The following is a 16703-nucleotide window of genomic DNA, read 5'->3' as shown; positions in this document are numbered from 1 at the left end:
TAACCACTCAAACTGTCACTCGCGACATCTGTCAAGGCACACTTGATAGGGATCCTGTAAAAAATGACAACAACCAGAGGTTTAGGTTGGCGACGCTGGGGAAATATTCAGATGTTTATATTACAAGATTTTTTAATACAATAATAATCTTTGGTATTATGTACAAAAACTACCAAACTAATAGGTGTATAATAAAATAAGAATGTGAAAAAAATCACATTATTCACAGTAGGAATACTTAATTTTATGAAAACAAGTGAATCGCGATCCACCGCCCAATGGAGAAGCAAATCCCTGTAGAATCGAAGCATGTCGGAGTTGAGCTGCCATCTTGAGCAAACATGGCGACTTGTTTGAGTACAATAAAGCTTAAATGTGATGCGTACGGAGTAGACTAGTAATTTGAAGCGAAGAGGGTAGTTTTGTGGCGCAACCCCCAACCGGTATTTCTCCACCGGGCGATGCAAGAATAATAATTTACCCGCCAAAATATGTACAGAGGATCTCGTCTTCGGCAGAAATTGATTGTCCTTTAAGGCCTTTTGACACAAATTACTAATTTATCACAATGTGTTTTGAGATCCTACCAACCAAACGGGCCCTCCTCCGTCGTCAACTAACCAACTGTCTCCTAACCTGACGATCAGCACGCCTTGCCGCTCTTCGCGTTCGTCGTCTTGTTCTCGAACTTCTGCTGGAGCGACGCCACGTTCGACGACGACCTCGCCGCGTTCTTCACCCCCGCCGGCACCGTCCTCGCCTCCGAGTTGTTCTTGATGAGCGACTTCTTCTCGGCCGGCTTGTTGAAGCTGGCCGCTTTGCCCCGCGCCGGGCCTTTCGGCAGCCCCGTCAAGTTCGGCTTGGCGCTCGTCGTGGGCTTCTTGGCGCCGTTCACCACGTCCGGCCCTTTCGCCCCCGGCTTCGTGTTGCAGCTGGTGACGACGTCGGGGCTGTTAGACGCGGGGCGCGTCTTCGTCTGGGGCGCGGACGCGGTCCTCGTCGGCGACGGTTTGCGCGTCCGCAGGTTCGGGGGTGTGGTCTGGCGACTGATCGGCGCGGTCTTCGGTTTGGTCTTCGTGGGGGTGGGGCTCCGCGACTTCATCGGCTTGGGTTTCTCCTTGAAAGTGGACAGCTCCGGCTTGACGGGGGGGTTGACCGCCGAGGGGTGGATGTAGCCGCTGGAGGTGGAGCTCGCGCTCGACTTGCCGTTGTTCATGTTGCTGTAGACGCTTTCCGGGGACTTGTAGATCGACGACGTGTTGACGTAGGTGTCGGAATCTGCGAGCTTCGCTTTCTCCTCTTCTTCGGCTTTCTTCTTCCGAGCTAGAGTCGACGTGGAGTAAATCGAGTCGAAGTTGCGGTTCTGGATCTCCGAAACTATCTCCCCGAGGAGTCCCATGCTGTCGTTGGAGCTCGAACTCGTCTTAGCTTTGTCTTCGATCGATTTTACGCTCTCCGGGGGCGACAGTGGCGACTCCTCGATCACCGCATAAATATTGTCGTTGCTCAGCTCTTCGCTGAGCTTAGCCAACGGGGCCACCTTGTTCAAGCAATCGTCATACTGACCACTGTTCTTTACACTAGGCTTCTGATAACCCGGCAAGCTAGGTATCTGTAATTTCTTGTCTTGGACGTCGAGGATAGGGGGCGCTGGGGGCGGCGGATTCTTAGGCCGACTCCCTGACGGAATACTCAACGGACGTTTGGTCCCTCCGGGTTGTCTCATCGACCCGAAAGTCTGTATATTAGGTCTGGGTGTCACACTAGTACCCCTCATGCTTTGCGCCCTCATTATCACAGCTTTCCCATCGTCCCCACCTACCTTGACGGTAGTACCGTCAGTCTGCAGAATCGGATTCGAAATCTCGATAGACCTGAGCGCGTTCTTGTCCATGATCTTGCTAGCCTTGCGAGGCAAAGTACTAGTACCACTATTGGTACCGCCAGTGGTCGGTTTCTTCAAAAACGAAGCGATCCGATTCAAGGTCGTACCCCCTTTCTTCCCGTCATCTGAAACTATTGACTCGGGCGTCGAGAGCGGCCTCTGCTGCACAGAGGGCGCTTCCGGCGCCGCTCTCATCGGTACTTTGACGTTGCGCAGCGGCGAGATCAACTCCTTCGCCGTACACGTCGAGTTCTCCAAAATGGGGGACGAGATGATCGGCTTGGCTGTGCTCCCGGGATTCGGGGGCGGCAAAGCCGGTCCCGTCGCATTGCTGTTCACTCCCACCAGAGCCTGCTTGAACGACTGGGCCCTCGACACAGACTTGTTCAAAAAACTCGAGTTGGACCTGCCCACCAGAGGGCTCTTGAACGCCGGAGTCGCGGGAGGGACAATGATCGGGGGTGGAGGCGCAGGTCGCGACGGTTCCGTCTCGACTTTCTTAAAAGGTGCGAGCGAGAATCCCTTGAACTGGCCGAAGAACTCGTGTTGGAGGGGAGTGGTCGGTCTGTCGTTCTGGAGGAGGGAGTGGTTGTCTTCGGTGCGTTTGGCTGAGTCGGGGGCGAACGGGGGTCCCCGGGACTTGGACGGCGACTTGATCCTAAAAGGGGCGAGAAAAAGAAGCGATTTAAGCGACGGTTTGTCGACTGGTTGGACCACACTCATTACAAAAGCGAAAGCAGAGGAAGATGTTAAAAAACAAAAGTAACAAAAAAAAAGATTAAAATATATTTGGTAGTATACAGAGTCACCGACAAGTTAATTTACACAAACATGCAATTAGAGGGGTGACAAATTAAGAACACAAAGAAACATTGATTACCGTGCGATCGAAAATAAATGGAATCCGAGCAGACCACAATTAACATTTTACATGGAATGTAGACGTTGGCAACACTTTGGCACGTCATCATTGCAACGGATTAACAGCTGTCGGTGTTAAAATTGGATTGAAATGTTCGGTATTCTAAATGAACAAAACCAACGGCTTTATCAAAGCTGCCGATGACAGATGACATTTAATTATAAGTCAAAAATCAGAATTGCCAACTGTAGCATGTTAACCACGATCTGTTGTGATTTATTTTATTTTTGATCGAAGGGTGGAATGCCTAAAAATTCGACTGGTCTAGGCAAATCGGGGGCGGCATCGAGACCCGATTTGCCCAGTTGTTTATAAAACAAAAACTACAACATAAAAGTTGGTGACAGATCACAGGGGGTGTTCTATGGTGTGGTGACAGGACCGGGTGCGGACACGTCAAGCCCTGCGTCCCCACCTCACCCCGAATTACATTTTTTGCGGCGTTTGGTCGAACCTCCTCGCCAAATCTCTAACGCTGACCACCACCATGGGACTCTCGAAACAGACGGTTTCCGTGGTCGCTGGAGTCTCACTGTTCTGACTAGAACCGCAGTCTTTCTTGGCCCTCAAACTGGTGTTCAGTTTGAGTCCTTTGATATTTTTCAAGGACAACCGCCTACCACCACTCTCCCGATTAGTATTTTTAGTGATCGTGTTACTCCGTATTATGACGTCGGCGTTGGTGGTGGAGACCAAACCCGTCTGTTTGATCTCCAGGTTTCGGATGTTATTCGGCGTGTTAGAGCCGCCCGACGCGGACCGACTCGAGAAGAGACTACCACCGCGACATGCAGACAAGACATGCTGGAAACTGGAAAAGAGACAATCTTTTACGTACGTTGGCGCTGACGGTTTCGCCGACCGGAAATAGAGCAAGTTGTGCTTCATGTAGTACGAGAGCAGCGCCAGCAGCACCATGCCGGGGATTATCCCCAAGAAGATGACGAACAGGGCGATCACGAACTCCTTGCGAGCTGAAACGAACACTTTGAGATGCCATTTTCTCGAGTCGACGACGTACCTTCGGGATCCGACGCCGGACCGCTGTCCTCCGAGCCTCCAGGTCCTGGGTCCTCGCAGAACGGGGGAGCGTAGCCGTCTCTGCAGTGGCAGTGCCCCAGATTGTTGCACCAGCCGTTGTTGTTGCAGTCGTGCGGGCACGTCTGTCCTTGCAGCTGCAAGCTGGCGACAGACATGCACTTCTGGTTCACGCACATCTGCAACGAGTCGAACGTCTTTGAGGCGATCTGGAGAATTTGCGCCGCTTTACCTTGCCGTCGCCGCACTTGGCCCCGTCGGGGGCCAGACCCGGGTCCACTTGGTTTATCCCCAGGTCGACGATGGCGGTCCTGCACGCGACGATCGAGCCCTTCAGGTTGAGGAAGCTGTGCGAGAGGATCGAGACCGACTCCATGCCGAACTCGAGGCGCTCGTTGAGGTGCTTGCAGTGGAGCATCCCGCAGAGTACGTTCCTAGACAAAATTCCCGTGACTCACTTTCAGTCACTTCCGGACAACTTACTCGTTGTTGCATTTGAAGTACGACTGGTTGAACTTGTTGTAACCGCAGTTTCCGTGACGGTCTCCTTTCACGTTCATCCTGTAACACTGCTCGTCACTGGATTTGCCGGTTTCGCCCCACAGGAGCTTGCACTGGTCGGTCCTGGTGCGGCAGAAACCGTGATAGCAGAAGGCCTTGCCGTTGTCGCAGACTTCTGTGTCCATCTTGTAGATGTCCGCCGGGCAGTACTCGCTCTGGCCGGTACAGTATTCAGGCAAGTCGCATTCGTAGTCCGCTGAACGACACATGGTCCCCGCGTTCTTGGGCTTGCACGTCTGCAAAACAAACACTCTCGTAGACTGGATTAGTCCTCGCGACTCCTAGAGACTCACCGAGAGGTCGCAACACTCCCCCGTGGCACAACTGGCGTTGCTGTGCAGCATGCACGTGGTGGCGTTGCAACAGGTGTTGTCGCAGTGCTCCGAAAGGCCGCAGTCGCACTGCTCCCCCGGCTCGACGAAGCCGTTCCCGCAGACTGGACCGTCGAAGAGCGCCGCCGGTTTGTTCTTCAGACAGTAGTCCATCCCGTGAGTGAACGCCAGCAGCAGATAGTTCAAACTGCAACTGGACCAATGCTTGGGGGCCACCGCCGAGCTGCTGGGAGCCATTATGCAGCGCTCGTCCGGGCACGAACACTCGTTAGTGTCGTGCTCCATGCCGAAATTGTGGCCCATTTCGTGCGCCACCGTCGTGGCGACCAGTCCCACGACGACCGAGTGGTCGGTGTTGACGCCCCCCGAATACTCGTAAGTGCAGATTGGCCCCTTGAGGGCCTTTCCCACGACTCCGTTCTCGAAACTGAATTTGCTGCAAGAATTCCAATTAGGCGTGGCGAGCGCGGAACGGGTGACACGCTTACGTCAGCAGTTGGGCGTTGTCGTTGGGGTGTTCCTTGACTAGTTTCTCGCGGCGGTAGTGCAGGAAATTTGTGAGGGTGGTGTCGCCGTTCGCCGCCAGAATGATCTCGTCGTGCTCCGTCCAGATTACCACCCCCACCAGAGCTATGAATATGTTCAACGGGGCGTAGAGCTGCAAACGTTTTGTCTTTACTAGATACTTGGGGTCCACGCCGTACTTACCCCGTTGATGATGTTGGCGATCGTCTTGCAATGATGCTCCACTCGGCTAGTGCTCTCCCCCAGCTCTTTGTACTCGCGGTTGTCCACCACCAAAACTAGTTCCACGTACTTCGACTCCTTGTTAGCGTTGTATGGTCCCCTTACCAGCTCGTTCTGCTCGGCAGTCCTTTTATACTGAAAACTCAAAACTAGTACCGCGAAAACTCGACTTGAGATCACTACAATCGGTCCATCCTCTAGTGCAAATTTTCTATAATAAAATTATTGAAGTAAATCCATTTGAGGTTAGGACGCTGTCAAATAAATAATTATTCTAGTCTAGAAGTTGGCCGTGATTTATATTATAATAAATTTGACATCTGACAGGTCGCACTTCTCGCTTTATTTCTTATAACTTTTCAAAGTATGAATTACGATGTTAAAGATGCAAAAGAGTCTTTTTTGATGATTACATCGGGCAAAAGGTAAGTCATTATGTGTGTCGTTTTTAGTTTAAATTACATGATCCAAAAAACTTGTTTTTACGTACGCAATTAATCACGACAGGTTATGATTTTATAAACATTTACAACCCCGTGTCAAAAAAAACTCAATTAGAATATGTAAACATGAAATACGAAATGTTTTTCTTAACATGAAACGCAACTAAATCGAATTAAACGATGATTGAAGTAATCTCATTCTCAACATGCAAAAGTTGGTTCATTTCGGTGTTTGTAGCTACCAACCATAAAAAGTAAAAACCACTAGAAGATAAGTGTCAATTTGTATTTTTTCCAGTTACATATTTTATTTTTTCTGTGTCGTACCCTCAGAATCCTGTTGTGTCCGTGACTGCTGTCGTGCTCCCCCTCTCCCCCGGGATACCCGCACGTCTTGTTATGGTCCACCAGGTCCGAGTGTCTGTACACGACGTGTGTCTCGTCATTTGCTCCGGCCCTCTCGACATAGTGCATCTCCTCCCCGTCGAAAACCACCCCCGAGAGGCCGTGACACGTGGACAGCGCCACCCACGAGCCCGGCCTGTCCCGCACCTTGCCTCCGTAGTGGCACAAGTCGACTTCTTCGCGACTCGGCTTGACCACCTTGTGCGCCCCCTTGTCCTGCGTCTTGCGGAAGAATCCCTTGGGGATGAGTTGCTTGTTCAGGGTGAGGTCGAGGACGAGCTCGTCGCCGTCAACAGGGAGGGTAATCGTCAAGTGGTCGAGGTGGTAGGGGCCCTGTATGCAGAACGGAAACGATAAGGAATTGTCTGTCGTTGAACCGTTGCGACGATGTTATCGTGGGCAAGTTTTATCGTTTAATTTCGTAAATTGTTGCTTTAATTGAGGAATTAGCGGGATCGCGTCACCGTCTTCTCACCTCCTCTTTGCTCGTCGTTATCTGGCGCTTCTCTCGTCCGTGGTAGATTCTCGGCTTGACAAGTGTGTGACGGCTGAAGTCTCTGGCAGGATGTCGTTCAGCTGGAAACATTCAAAGATAAGAAATTCGAGAGCCGTGCTGAGTTTTTGTCGAGAGCAGAGACTGACAAGTTTAATGTCGCGTCGAATGACTGGCACCGCAAGCCGATTCCACTTAACATTTAATTCAGTCAACTAGGACGCTCGAATGGACCCCCGAGCGACAGGACGAAGCCAGGTCGCACACTGCACCCTACAACACCTTTCACAGCCTCAACCAAATTTTTTTCAGTCCGAACCAATAATTTCCCCTGTCAAACTCGCCGTTACCGACCTGTCGCTCAATTAAGACATTTCAATTTTGCTCCATTTACCTGTTTTCGGTCGTTATAGAATCGCTCGGTTACGAAATTCACGCTTTCGCTTGAATTAACATTGCAATTTCTAAATCCCGGCGTCCCCTAGACGAGGGTTCGTTTCGCTCTCGCCTCGTTTCGAATTCCGGAAATCCAAACCGTCCGGCATCGGCGGCGCCTCTATTTTTAACCTGATAGGTCAGAGACACTTAATTGAATCTGTGTGCGTGGACAGGTCAATTTGTGCAGTTGCGCTCCAATTTTCTAATGCGGTGAAACTAGCGATTCTTTTTTTGCGAGGAAAAATCGCGACAATCCCACCGAAACGGATTTTTGTTGGGAGAGAAAGCGCGAGGGGTTTTTTCCGGCTGGAAATAGGCACGGTCGGTGCATTTGGTTCTTGGACGGCGTCCAACGACAAGAAAACAACAAGAAAAATGCAGACTGATTTAAATTTGGCGTCTCTGCTGGGGATATGGGGGTCGGAATTTCTGCACAAATTGCCGTTACGAGACTAATTATACGCGCGGGTTTGGATTTTTGGATGTCGCGCATCGAGGACTAAAGACAATCGGACAGGCGACGAGCGTGACGCGACGTGTCTGTCTGTTATCAGGACGTGACGTTTTGTCGACTGCCGCGAAAGTTCAATTTAGAATCTTGAGTGGAGAAAAATGTGATGTATAAAACTGGACAGTTAGATCCAAGAAGGTCACGTTTTGAACCAAATTATATAAAATTCTTGCCGCCAAAGGCAGTTGTTGAGCCTCGGCTACGCCTCGGCCAGAAATCTCAGACTCGGACGAAAAATACGCACTTTTTGGCCTTGGTACACAAATAACTATTTTAATTCTAGTACCAAGGTCTTTTAAGGAATAGGAAAAAATATAACTTGCCAATGACAAAAAATTCAGTTTATTTGAATCGAACAAAACATCTTACACACTGTAACAATCATTTAAACTTTGCCAAAGATTTTTAGAAAAATTAAAACTCATCCATCCAAAATTGAGCAATTTCTCTTTAAATCCAACGTTTTTTGGGCCTTTCAGTCAAAATGTTTCCTTCTCGGTGAGTGATTTCAAAAATACAATAGAAGTATTTCACGCTAGAACGTGGTTGTTGAAGCAATTTGAAATAGAAGTTTTTATTTTTAGCTGGTTTTAATCGCTCGGTGCTGATTACACACCCAGCAAGTAGAACTCCCGGCGAAATTTCCAATTATTTTCCACTCTGCTAGATTTCCCCGGACGCGAGACAAGTGTGAGGAATTAATTACGCCGCCGCCCACCGCTCCATCGCCCTGCGTTCATTTTTTATCAATTTATAACAATAAGAGGAAATTGGTCTTGCGGCCTGAGCTGTTCCGTTGTTTGATTGAACTGTCAAGGCCATCGACCGTTTATTGGCCGGCCCAGTTTCCAAAAGCGCTCCCGACAAAATTGGTTTCCCGTCGACAACCGCCAGGATTAGCAAATTCAACGAAAATAAACACCGCAGAACATAAAAAACTCCACTCATTCTGTTCGTAACATTGTTTACATCTCTTAATAGAAGTGTTGAAAGACTCTCTAATTTTTACACTTCATTCTGAAGAAGACGCGTCGTATTTTTCGCACCGCCTCGAACATAAACACCCGATCGAAGCCGAACTCCTTGACGCGAAAGTGAAGTTTACTTATCGGCGAGATCGATAAGTGCGAGAATTACGACCTCCGATCACCGGAAACATAAAAATACTTGCGAAACCATCACAGCGAAGACCGTCCTCGCCCGTTTCCTACCAGAAAAAAATCCGAAAAGTGAAATTTGACAAAAATTCGCTCAATCCGGAAGTGCAGCGAAGCCCATCAATTTCAAACGTGCCGCTCTTGACACGCGACCCCGCCAATCCCGTGATCGCGCTAATTCGAACCCACCAATCGCGTCGCCCGCTCCTGGCGCGCTTTTCAAATCCGCCTTGGCAGCATATCTCGTGAAAAAACTAGGTTATCATCGGATTTTTTTTATAGTATCCGGTGCCTTGAGACGCGTCTACAATGACTTCCATTGTTGACTGCACCCATCACGGCCTCCTAGATAACGTGTAACAAAACAGAATTGATTGCAGGAACCTGCACGAATTTTTACAGCGACGCACGACAACGTGGTTTATTGACCCCCGGACTTTTGCAGGAACCGAAACCGTACGCAGGCAGCAACCTCGCCCGCACAGAAAAACTCGAAATCGATGGAAATGTGCAAATGTTTACGACAATAAACGCACCGGGACCCACGTAGGAATAAATCAAGGTCGATTCCCAATCGGCAGACTTCAAGGTCGTTGCATAAGACCCCCCCAAAACCATTAGAAAGTAAAGTGGAATAATTACATCAGTGTTACGGTTATTGTTTCAAGATTAATTATATTATGTATGCATATGGTACGCGTTCCAGTTTAGGTTTTTTTCCGGTGTTTTAATTGGTCGCGCGATGGGGAGGGGGTCCATCGATCGACTTCGCCGAAGACGTAAACTCCACCACGTGCCCGGTGGTGTTGATAAACTGTGTGCGCGCTGGTTATTAAGTTACGAAATAATAAGCTATCAGCTGCAGACTCCGGCGACTCTATTTTCATCCGTCCAGAAATAGAATATTGTAAACTTTAATATTAGAGTGCAGGTGAAGTCGAGAAAGGAACGTTCAGGATGTCTGTTTGGTTACTTAACGCTAAACGAAACCCACTTTCTATCGTCCGAAAAATCGCCAATTATGCAAGGCCCATGGCGGTGGGGTCCCATGATCGTGAAGATCGAACCCACAACACGTCGCGACATTCCTCCCATGTGGGTAAATATTTGTATTTGCACGCCACTGATTGTTTATCAATGGAATACATCCGAAGGCTCCGATTTAACAACAATTTTCATTGCTGTAAACAGTGCAGCGTCCACGTTTGTCAACAACACCCAAAACGCAATTTTTCCAAATTTGCGTACACCAGAAGCTCACTTGACCTTGTGCAAGTGCACTTTACCATCACTTTTTTCCACAAGAACCAGCTACAAGCTCTGTTAATTACCGCCGGTCGATGCAATTAAATCCAGCCTTCTATCAGAGCTCTTTTCCTTTAATTCTCATTGTGATTATGCAGCGGCGCTACCTCCATCACGGATCGTGACATTTAATAAGGCTTAAGTGGAAGCAAACGGGGTCGACGTTAATTAGTCATCGACCCTTGTCACAAGAGCGCTGTTACCTAAGTGCATTAACTTCGATGCACGAGTCTTCAGTCGAGGAGAAAATCGCCTCTGAATCATCGCGGTTTAACATGTTTGGCGGATGTAGGCAGTCGACATCTGCTGTTTTGGTCGGGAGCGACACCTGCTTGGGATTATCGTCGACAGACGATTTTGGCTTACCTGCGGTCAGGTAAATGGCGAACAACTTAGAGGGTCTCGAAGAGAAACAGATTCAACAAGGAGGTGCAAATGGAATGCTGATGAGGTTCGATCGACGTATGATTTGGGCACGGGAGTGGCGGAGTGGTCGCGATGGAAGAGGATGGTTTAAAAATCACGGAGACAAAAGGGAATTGGGAGTGAAAATGGAACAGACGATTTAACAATGATCGCAGTCCTGGATGGAACTGTTCTTTTCAATTTACATTTCAGATTGTGTTTTTCCATTCGGGATTTGTTCGAAATCTGCTCGTTTGGAAGTCACTTCAAGTGTAACACGACTGTAAAATTCTCTCATAAAACGGATTCAAATAATTTCTTCACGACTATTAAAGAATGAATGCATTTTTGTTGGATATTCAATGAAACAATATCAACTCCACGCGTGATGGAATATACTGAAATCCACGCCTGTCGGCCAATCACATCCCTCGTATTTTCATTCTATCACGCACAATTTTAATTGCCAAATATTAAAAATAAATGGTATAGTCATGGAGAAAGTGTAGTCTTCAACTCGCGTATAATGGCTATTATTCACTCTGATGATTCCTCCACTCGCCTACGGCTCGTGTTGGAATTTTCATCCCCTTCAATAATTGCCATCATTATACCCTCGTTGAAGAATGTACTATTATGAAAACATTCGATCCATTCGAGATTTTTTCAAAATTCACGTTTTCGATGGCATCCTTTGTCGGATTAATACATATTCCATCAAAAAATTCAGATTTGCAAGATGTTCTTGCAAACACGACTCGACGAAAGACAACTTCAATAACTATTACTTTTCCGAATACCTCAGAGAAGAGTTTTTTCCAAGAACATGTCACTGTCCTGGGGCAACACCACCCCTGAAGAATCAACTCTTTGTACCATTGTTATTTCTACGATATTTGCATTTCTCAGACGAATCACCGGTTATTATTCCGCTTAATGGTTCGATCCTCTTTACTTTTATGTCTTTTACATCAAGGTCGAGGAAGATCCACGGAATCCGGTGCATTGTTAATGAAGAATCCAAGAAGTATTTGTCACTCGTTGGGCTTCAACTGTTTTCGGCGTAATTCGAATAGTGGTGATTTTAAAATGACTAATTTTATCACATATTTTACTGATCTGATCTGTTGGCTGTTATTCACATCCCAGCCATTCGATATCACGCTCTTCAATATCTAAGTAGCATCAGAAACATCTATCTAAATGCAACGAGCGTTCTAATAAATGTCATAAAAACACCGTGGTTTTTTTTCTCTTTTCCAAACGTAGGTGGTCTTTTTCCTTCAGATTCAGATATACATAACCTCATTTTGATCATACCATCATTTGTTGTGATGAATGACAAATTGAAGCTTGCTGTTCATTTTATTATTATTTCCCTAACTCTTTTAGCGGTTTCTGTAATACGTATTGATGGTCGTTCACCTCCTGTTTCACAGAATATTTGACAACTGCAGTTACGCCATACGGTAACGGAAACAAAAGCAAGCACCCGACCACACATTTTTTGAACACACGTTATCATTCGCACTTCTTGCAAAAGTAAAACCATAATTTCATTTGCAAATTACACAATCGATGAATCCGTAAAAAAATTAACTCGCCCTCATTTTTTCATTCTTTTGTTCTCATCAACGGAAATGTTTCTTTCTTCGCTCTAATTTTTTGAAAATCAGTGTCTGACCAACAAGCGGTTGCCTTTTTTTGGTTTCTTTAGCATCATTTCTCATTTTTGAGGCCCTCCAGTAGATTAAACACTTAAACTAGCAATATTTTCAATTTGTGTGTCAAGAATTGCATTATCTCTATGTCTATATAAGTTTTATGACAAGTTTCAACCATATTTGATGATTGTTTTCGATATCCAGTGATAATTTTCAATTCTGCACTCCATCCTGTTTATGATTTAATATTCTCTTACATATTTAAACATTAATTTTCCATCGCCTGCAGCATAAACACTCCAGTTTTCAATGATATGCACCCTAATTACAACAGAAAGCTGCTAAAGGATTAATTTCGGAATAATAGCCAAAGTTTCATTGAATGCGCCAGCCATGTTGAGACCATTGCACATATGTATTTATCCTCTGCACTCTAGTAATTTTATGTTTCTTTAATTCGCAGTAATTACGTCTGTGTCATCTTTCCCAGTTTTTTTGTGGCCCACATAAAAAAATGTGAAATCACTCGTTTATGTTAAACCAGGCGAAGGACCAGCAATAATGTAAAAATATGTAGATTTTCTTCTTTACTCGAGGATTGCTGGGGGCACTTTGTGACTACCAACATCAGCAAGATTATTCTGGGAATATAGCAACAACAGTGGTCTCGCAACGTTTCCTTCTATTCTGTTCTGCGACCCCTCTCCTTTTCCTTCAATCTCTTGTATTTTTTACGTTTTGTAATGAATACTTCCATCTATTACGTATACCGATCGTAGTAACACGTTATCACCAAGCAAATTGTTTTCGTGAGCAACACAAAATAATAATACTCTCCTTATCAACTTTTAACATGTCACACGAATCAAATTCAATTCGGTGAAATGATAATAGGATTTCAGAAATCATTTTGTTCTTTATTATCCCCTTCCATCTCCCCTCTGGTCAGTGTCGTACAACAGATTCTTTCAACGCGATCACTCCAAGAAAAAATCTGCGTCTGTGTGATCTGTTGCAACCCAAAAAAAAATGTATTCGCATGTGACATTCCACCGCCACTAAAATTGAGCAATCCTCATTTTGCTAGAGTTATATTCGACTCTTCGCTTTCAAGCCCAACTATTTCAACAAATTTATCTAGTCGAGTCGACTATTTATCAGGCCGAGTGATCTGCACTAAAATATCTATGTAGAACACAGTAGGAGTCTAATAGTCTCCATTAATAATTCCAAAATAGTTCATTAGAGTTGCTCGGCCTAAGACAACAAATAAATTTCAAACGAAAGTTGTTACGTCAGCTGTATCATAATAGATTGGGATGTATTTGTGTAGTCTTGACGAATTTCGTTTGTGCTCGAGCTTACAAAGATAAGGCACTTTTCTTTTCTGGTGAGAAAGTCACGACGTTGCTTCGCTCGTTTCAGCTTTGTTTATCAATTCTTTGCCACGTTTTTTCAAATTTCTACTATTTACATGTTATCTGGTCGACAAAAAAACGCATATTGTATGCCAGATGGGTGTAGAGTCTGCAGTGGAACTTATCCAGGCATGACTATTGTCTGTTGGCATTCTCGCCGCGTCTCTCCTGCTAAACCTCGTTGATCCGTAGCCAACACCGCCAGAACAACGTTCCAACTTTCGGCAATCAATTTGGCAAGTTCGCCTTCTCCCCAGCTCCCTCGCCACTCGGTCGCCTGGCATCTCCGCAATTAATTGAAACCGCAAGTGATAAGGAAAGGTCACGCCGTTATCCAATCAATCGATGCAGAAACCGCCGTTTCCTCGTCGACATTCTGCGTCTCCATCGCCGTTTCCTCGACCACGACAACAACAACCGCCACGTTTTGTTTTCCTCGACGTGAAATGCATCGCTCCTTGCCCTTTCCCACTGAGTCACGTGACATTTTTATTCAAATGTAATGAGACATTTCCCGGTAAAGTGTGTAATTTCAATTGCTAACCGCACTGAATGTTTAATTAAAAAAATGCTGCTGACCTTCGTCGGAAGCACAATTTCAACAACAATGGAGACGACGCCTGAATTTTTTACGAACGATTAGGCGACGGCTACTCGACGGTGTCCGCGCCACAAAAAGCGATCTCGAAATTAAATCCGGGCGTCGCCGGAAACGCCGCCGGAATACAAAACTCTGATTCACTCCTGGCAGGTCCCCAACGTGGAGAATCATCAAAAGTGAATCAGCGCGCGTTGATTGGCGTCTCGCGGAAACGATCACCGTCTACGGTGACACCGTCACAGTTTTCTACCAAAGTATTTGATCAGAATGCGGCGATCGATGCGCTTCCGGATCGCGATGACCACTTTCCTGCGGCTTGAGGTAGTCGTTAGCGACCCGAGATGAGTCACCGGTCGTTGTAGTGTAATTAACTTCCGCGGGCGCGCCACTGGTGGTCGCACAATGCAAGGGTGCAGCGCCTTTTCACCTGTCGGGAGGCCATCTTGTCGGCCATTTTAATCTCTCCATCAGAAAAACCGGGTACATAAAGGAAACGACGGGCGCTGCGTATCCGGTTGTGAAGTGCGTCAGACCCAGACAATTCATCTGTTCCCATCCTATTCTTAACCATATGTTGTTGACACTCGAAACTCTTGATAACGTAAAAACGGCCACGACAATAAATAGAGGGCGCTCCCTTCGGGGCACAATGAGCGTTGATTAGGCGAGGGGGCAGCCGCGGCTCGACACGTGCTGCTCGCGTAAACAAAGCTGGGAGCGGAGAGGAGTCCGGGGACCCCTAAAATGTTGCAGATGTCTCTAGTTTGGACTCCTTCGAGACACATGGCCAATTTTTTGCCAGGACCGTTTTAGAACGGCGAACCGAGAATCCTGGTGGGATGCAAAATTCGAAGGGTGCCAGGCTCACGTGACGTCTAGACAGGGGAGGGGCGTGTTAATTAAATGGAAATCAGTTGACCACGATCGATCCACCGATTCGTCTCGGGTCCAAACAAGCAAAAAACAAAATGTTCTTTTGGGAGTTTCTCTTGCGCACAAAAACTTCGAATCTGAGGATCAAAATATCTTTGGATTAACACCAATCTACATCGTTAAAAAGTCTTAGACTAGTTGGAAGTCTACACCTTCTGGTCGAAAAATTTCGATCCACCGCGACTCGTTTTTTCTATGGAGTCGATTTCTTGATGTAAATGCATCGAAAGAGTCAAAACGAGGTTAATTGGAGTTGTAAATCCACACAAACCGGCTAAATTTGAAAATCACTTGCTTTAAAAGGTTAACCAATAAGACTCCATCATCTGTTTTATATCAAATCAAGGCCAACAAATTTATTAATTTCATACGTCAGGACTACTTTTTTCCCCAACTTCTTTTCGATTGCGAAACCTCATTGTCTGTCGTTCCACGAAATCTTCGACCCGGAAGTACTGATAACAACCAAGACTATTTGTTGGCAATGTATCATTCTTGAAATTTTTGCATGCATGTTTCAGTTGACAATGCGCTTTCTTTGTTGGTGCGTTTAGTACTATAGAAATGACATAATTACATGTTGGACGCATACAAATGACTACCTATAATAAAAAGTTTGGTACTTTCGACTTTTACTCCAAATGTGGGCCCACGACGTGAAGCTTTTAATCCGTCTGGAAAAGCTTTTAGTTATCGAAGAGTTTCGATCAAGCACTTAGCACCATTCGGACCGGATCCATCATCCCCTGGGACGTTTTCAAGGACAGCCAGGGCACGCTCGGATTAAAGCCGCCTTGTCAAAATGGTAGCAAACGGTACATTAAATGTGTCAATGTTTACTCAGAGACATCATCGTGTACAATGACTGTACTACTGTTTTCGAATTAAATTAGTCGGTCAACAAAGCTACAGCTTTATTTAAATAATAACAAGAAATTAGATCAGCACCGACGTGGTGTTTACATTAGTCGTAATTAACCCTTTCGGAGTGACATTTTAGATATAATTCGAGTCAATTGGAAAAAGGGTCGCCGCAACCTGGTGTCCCCCCTCTGATGCCTTCGCCCTGAATGAAAAACACCATTATACTCACTTCTTTCGGTTGCTTCAGCTACATTCCAGTGGATGGCCTGCTGTAACGACAACAACAACACAAAGCAAACATAATGCACTAAATCCGCCATATTCCCACTGAACAACTGATCACATACTGCACAAAAGACCGAGTTCTTTCATTCACCACAGAACAGACCGACAAGCACGTCTTTATCGTTGTCGTCGCCGAGGCCGAATAACTGTGGCCGAGGACGTCGCTGCAACCGTTGCAACCGAAGAGATCTGCAACACGGTGGCGCCATCTTGCACACATTATCACCACCTCAAACAGAAACCAGCACTGTTGACACTCGTTTAACTAAATATCAATAAACAATAAACAATGCGTC

At 46.2% G+C, this 16703-nt stretch overlaps 1 protein-coding gene across 1 annotated transcript; it reads right to left on the bottom strand.

Moving 5' to 3' along the window:
• Positions 1 to 80: 80 nt before the first annotated feature.
• On the bottom strand, positions 81 to 16575 carry LOC138126785 (disintegrin and metalloproteinase domain-containing protein 9-like). The gene is made up of 11 exons (XM_069042562.1): positions 16352 to 16575; positions 6809 to 6909; positions 6256 to 6666; positions 5447 to 5620; positions 5227 to 5396; positions 4700 to 5174; positions 4329 to 4642; positions 4078 to 4279; positions 3829 to 4024; positions 3646 to 3781; positions 81 to 2543 (listed from the first exon to the last, which is right to left on the bottom strand). Exons 1-11 carry the CDS (start codon positions 16440 to 16442, stop codon positions 644 to 646), a joined length of 4170 nt encoding a protein of 1389 aa, XP_068898663.1. The 5' UTR covers positions 16443 to 16575; the 3' UTR covers positions 81 to 643.
• Between the last annotated feature and the right edge of the window lie 128 nt (positions 16576 to 16703).

The sequence above is a fragment of the Tenebrio molitor genome, chromosome 3 (assembly GCF_963966145.1).
Source record: "Tenebrio molitor chromosome 3, icTenMoli1.1, whole genome shotgun sequence".
NCBI lineage: Eukaryota > Metazoa > Arthropoda > Insecta > Coleoptera > Tenebrionidae > Tenebrio > Tenebrio molitor.
Note: the sequence above shows the minus strand (reverse complement) of the source record. Positions and strands in the feature narration are given on the sequence as shown.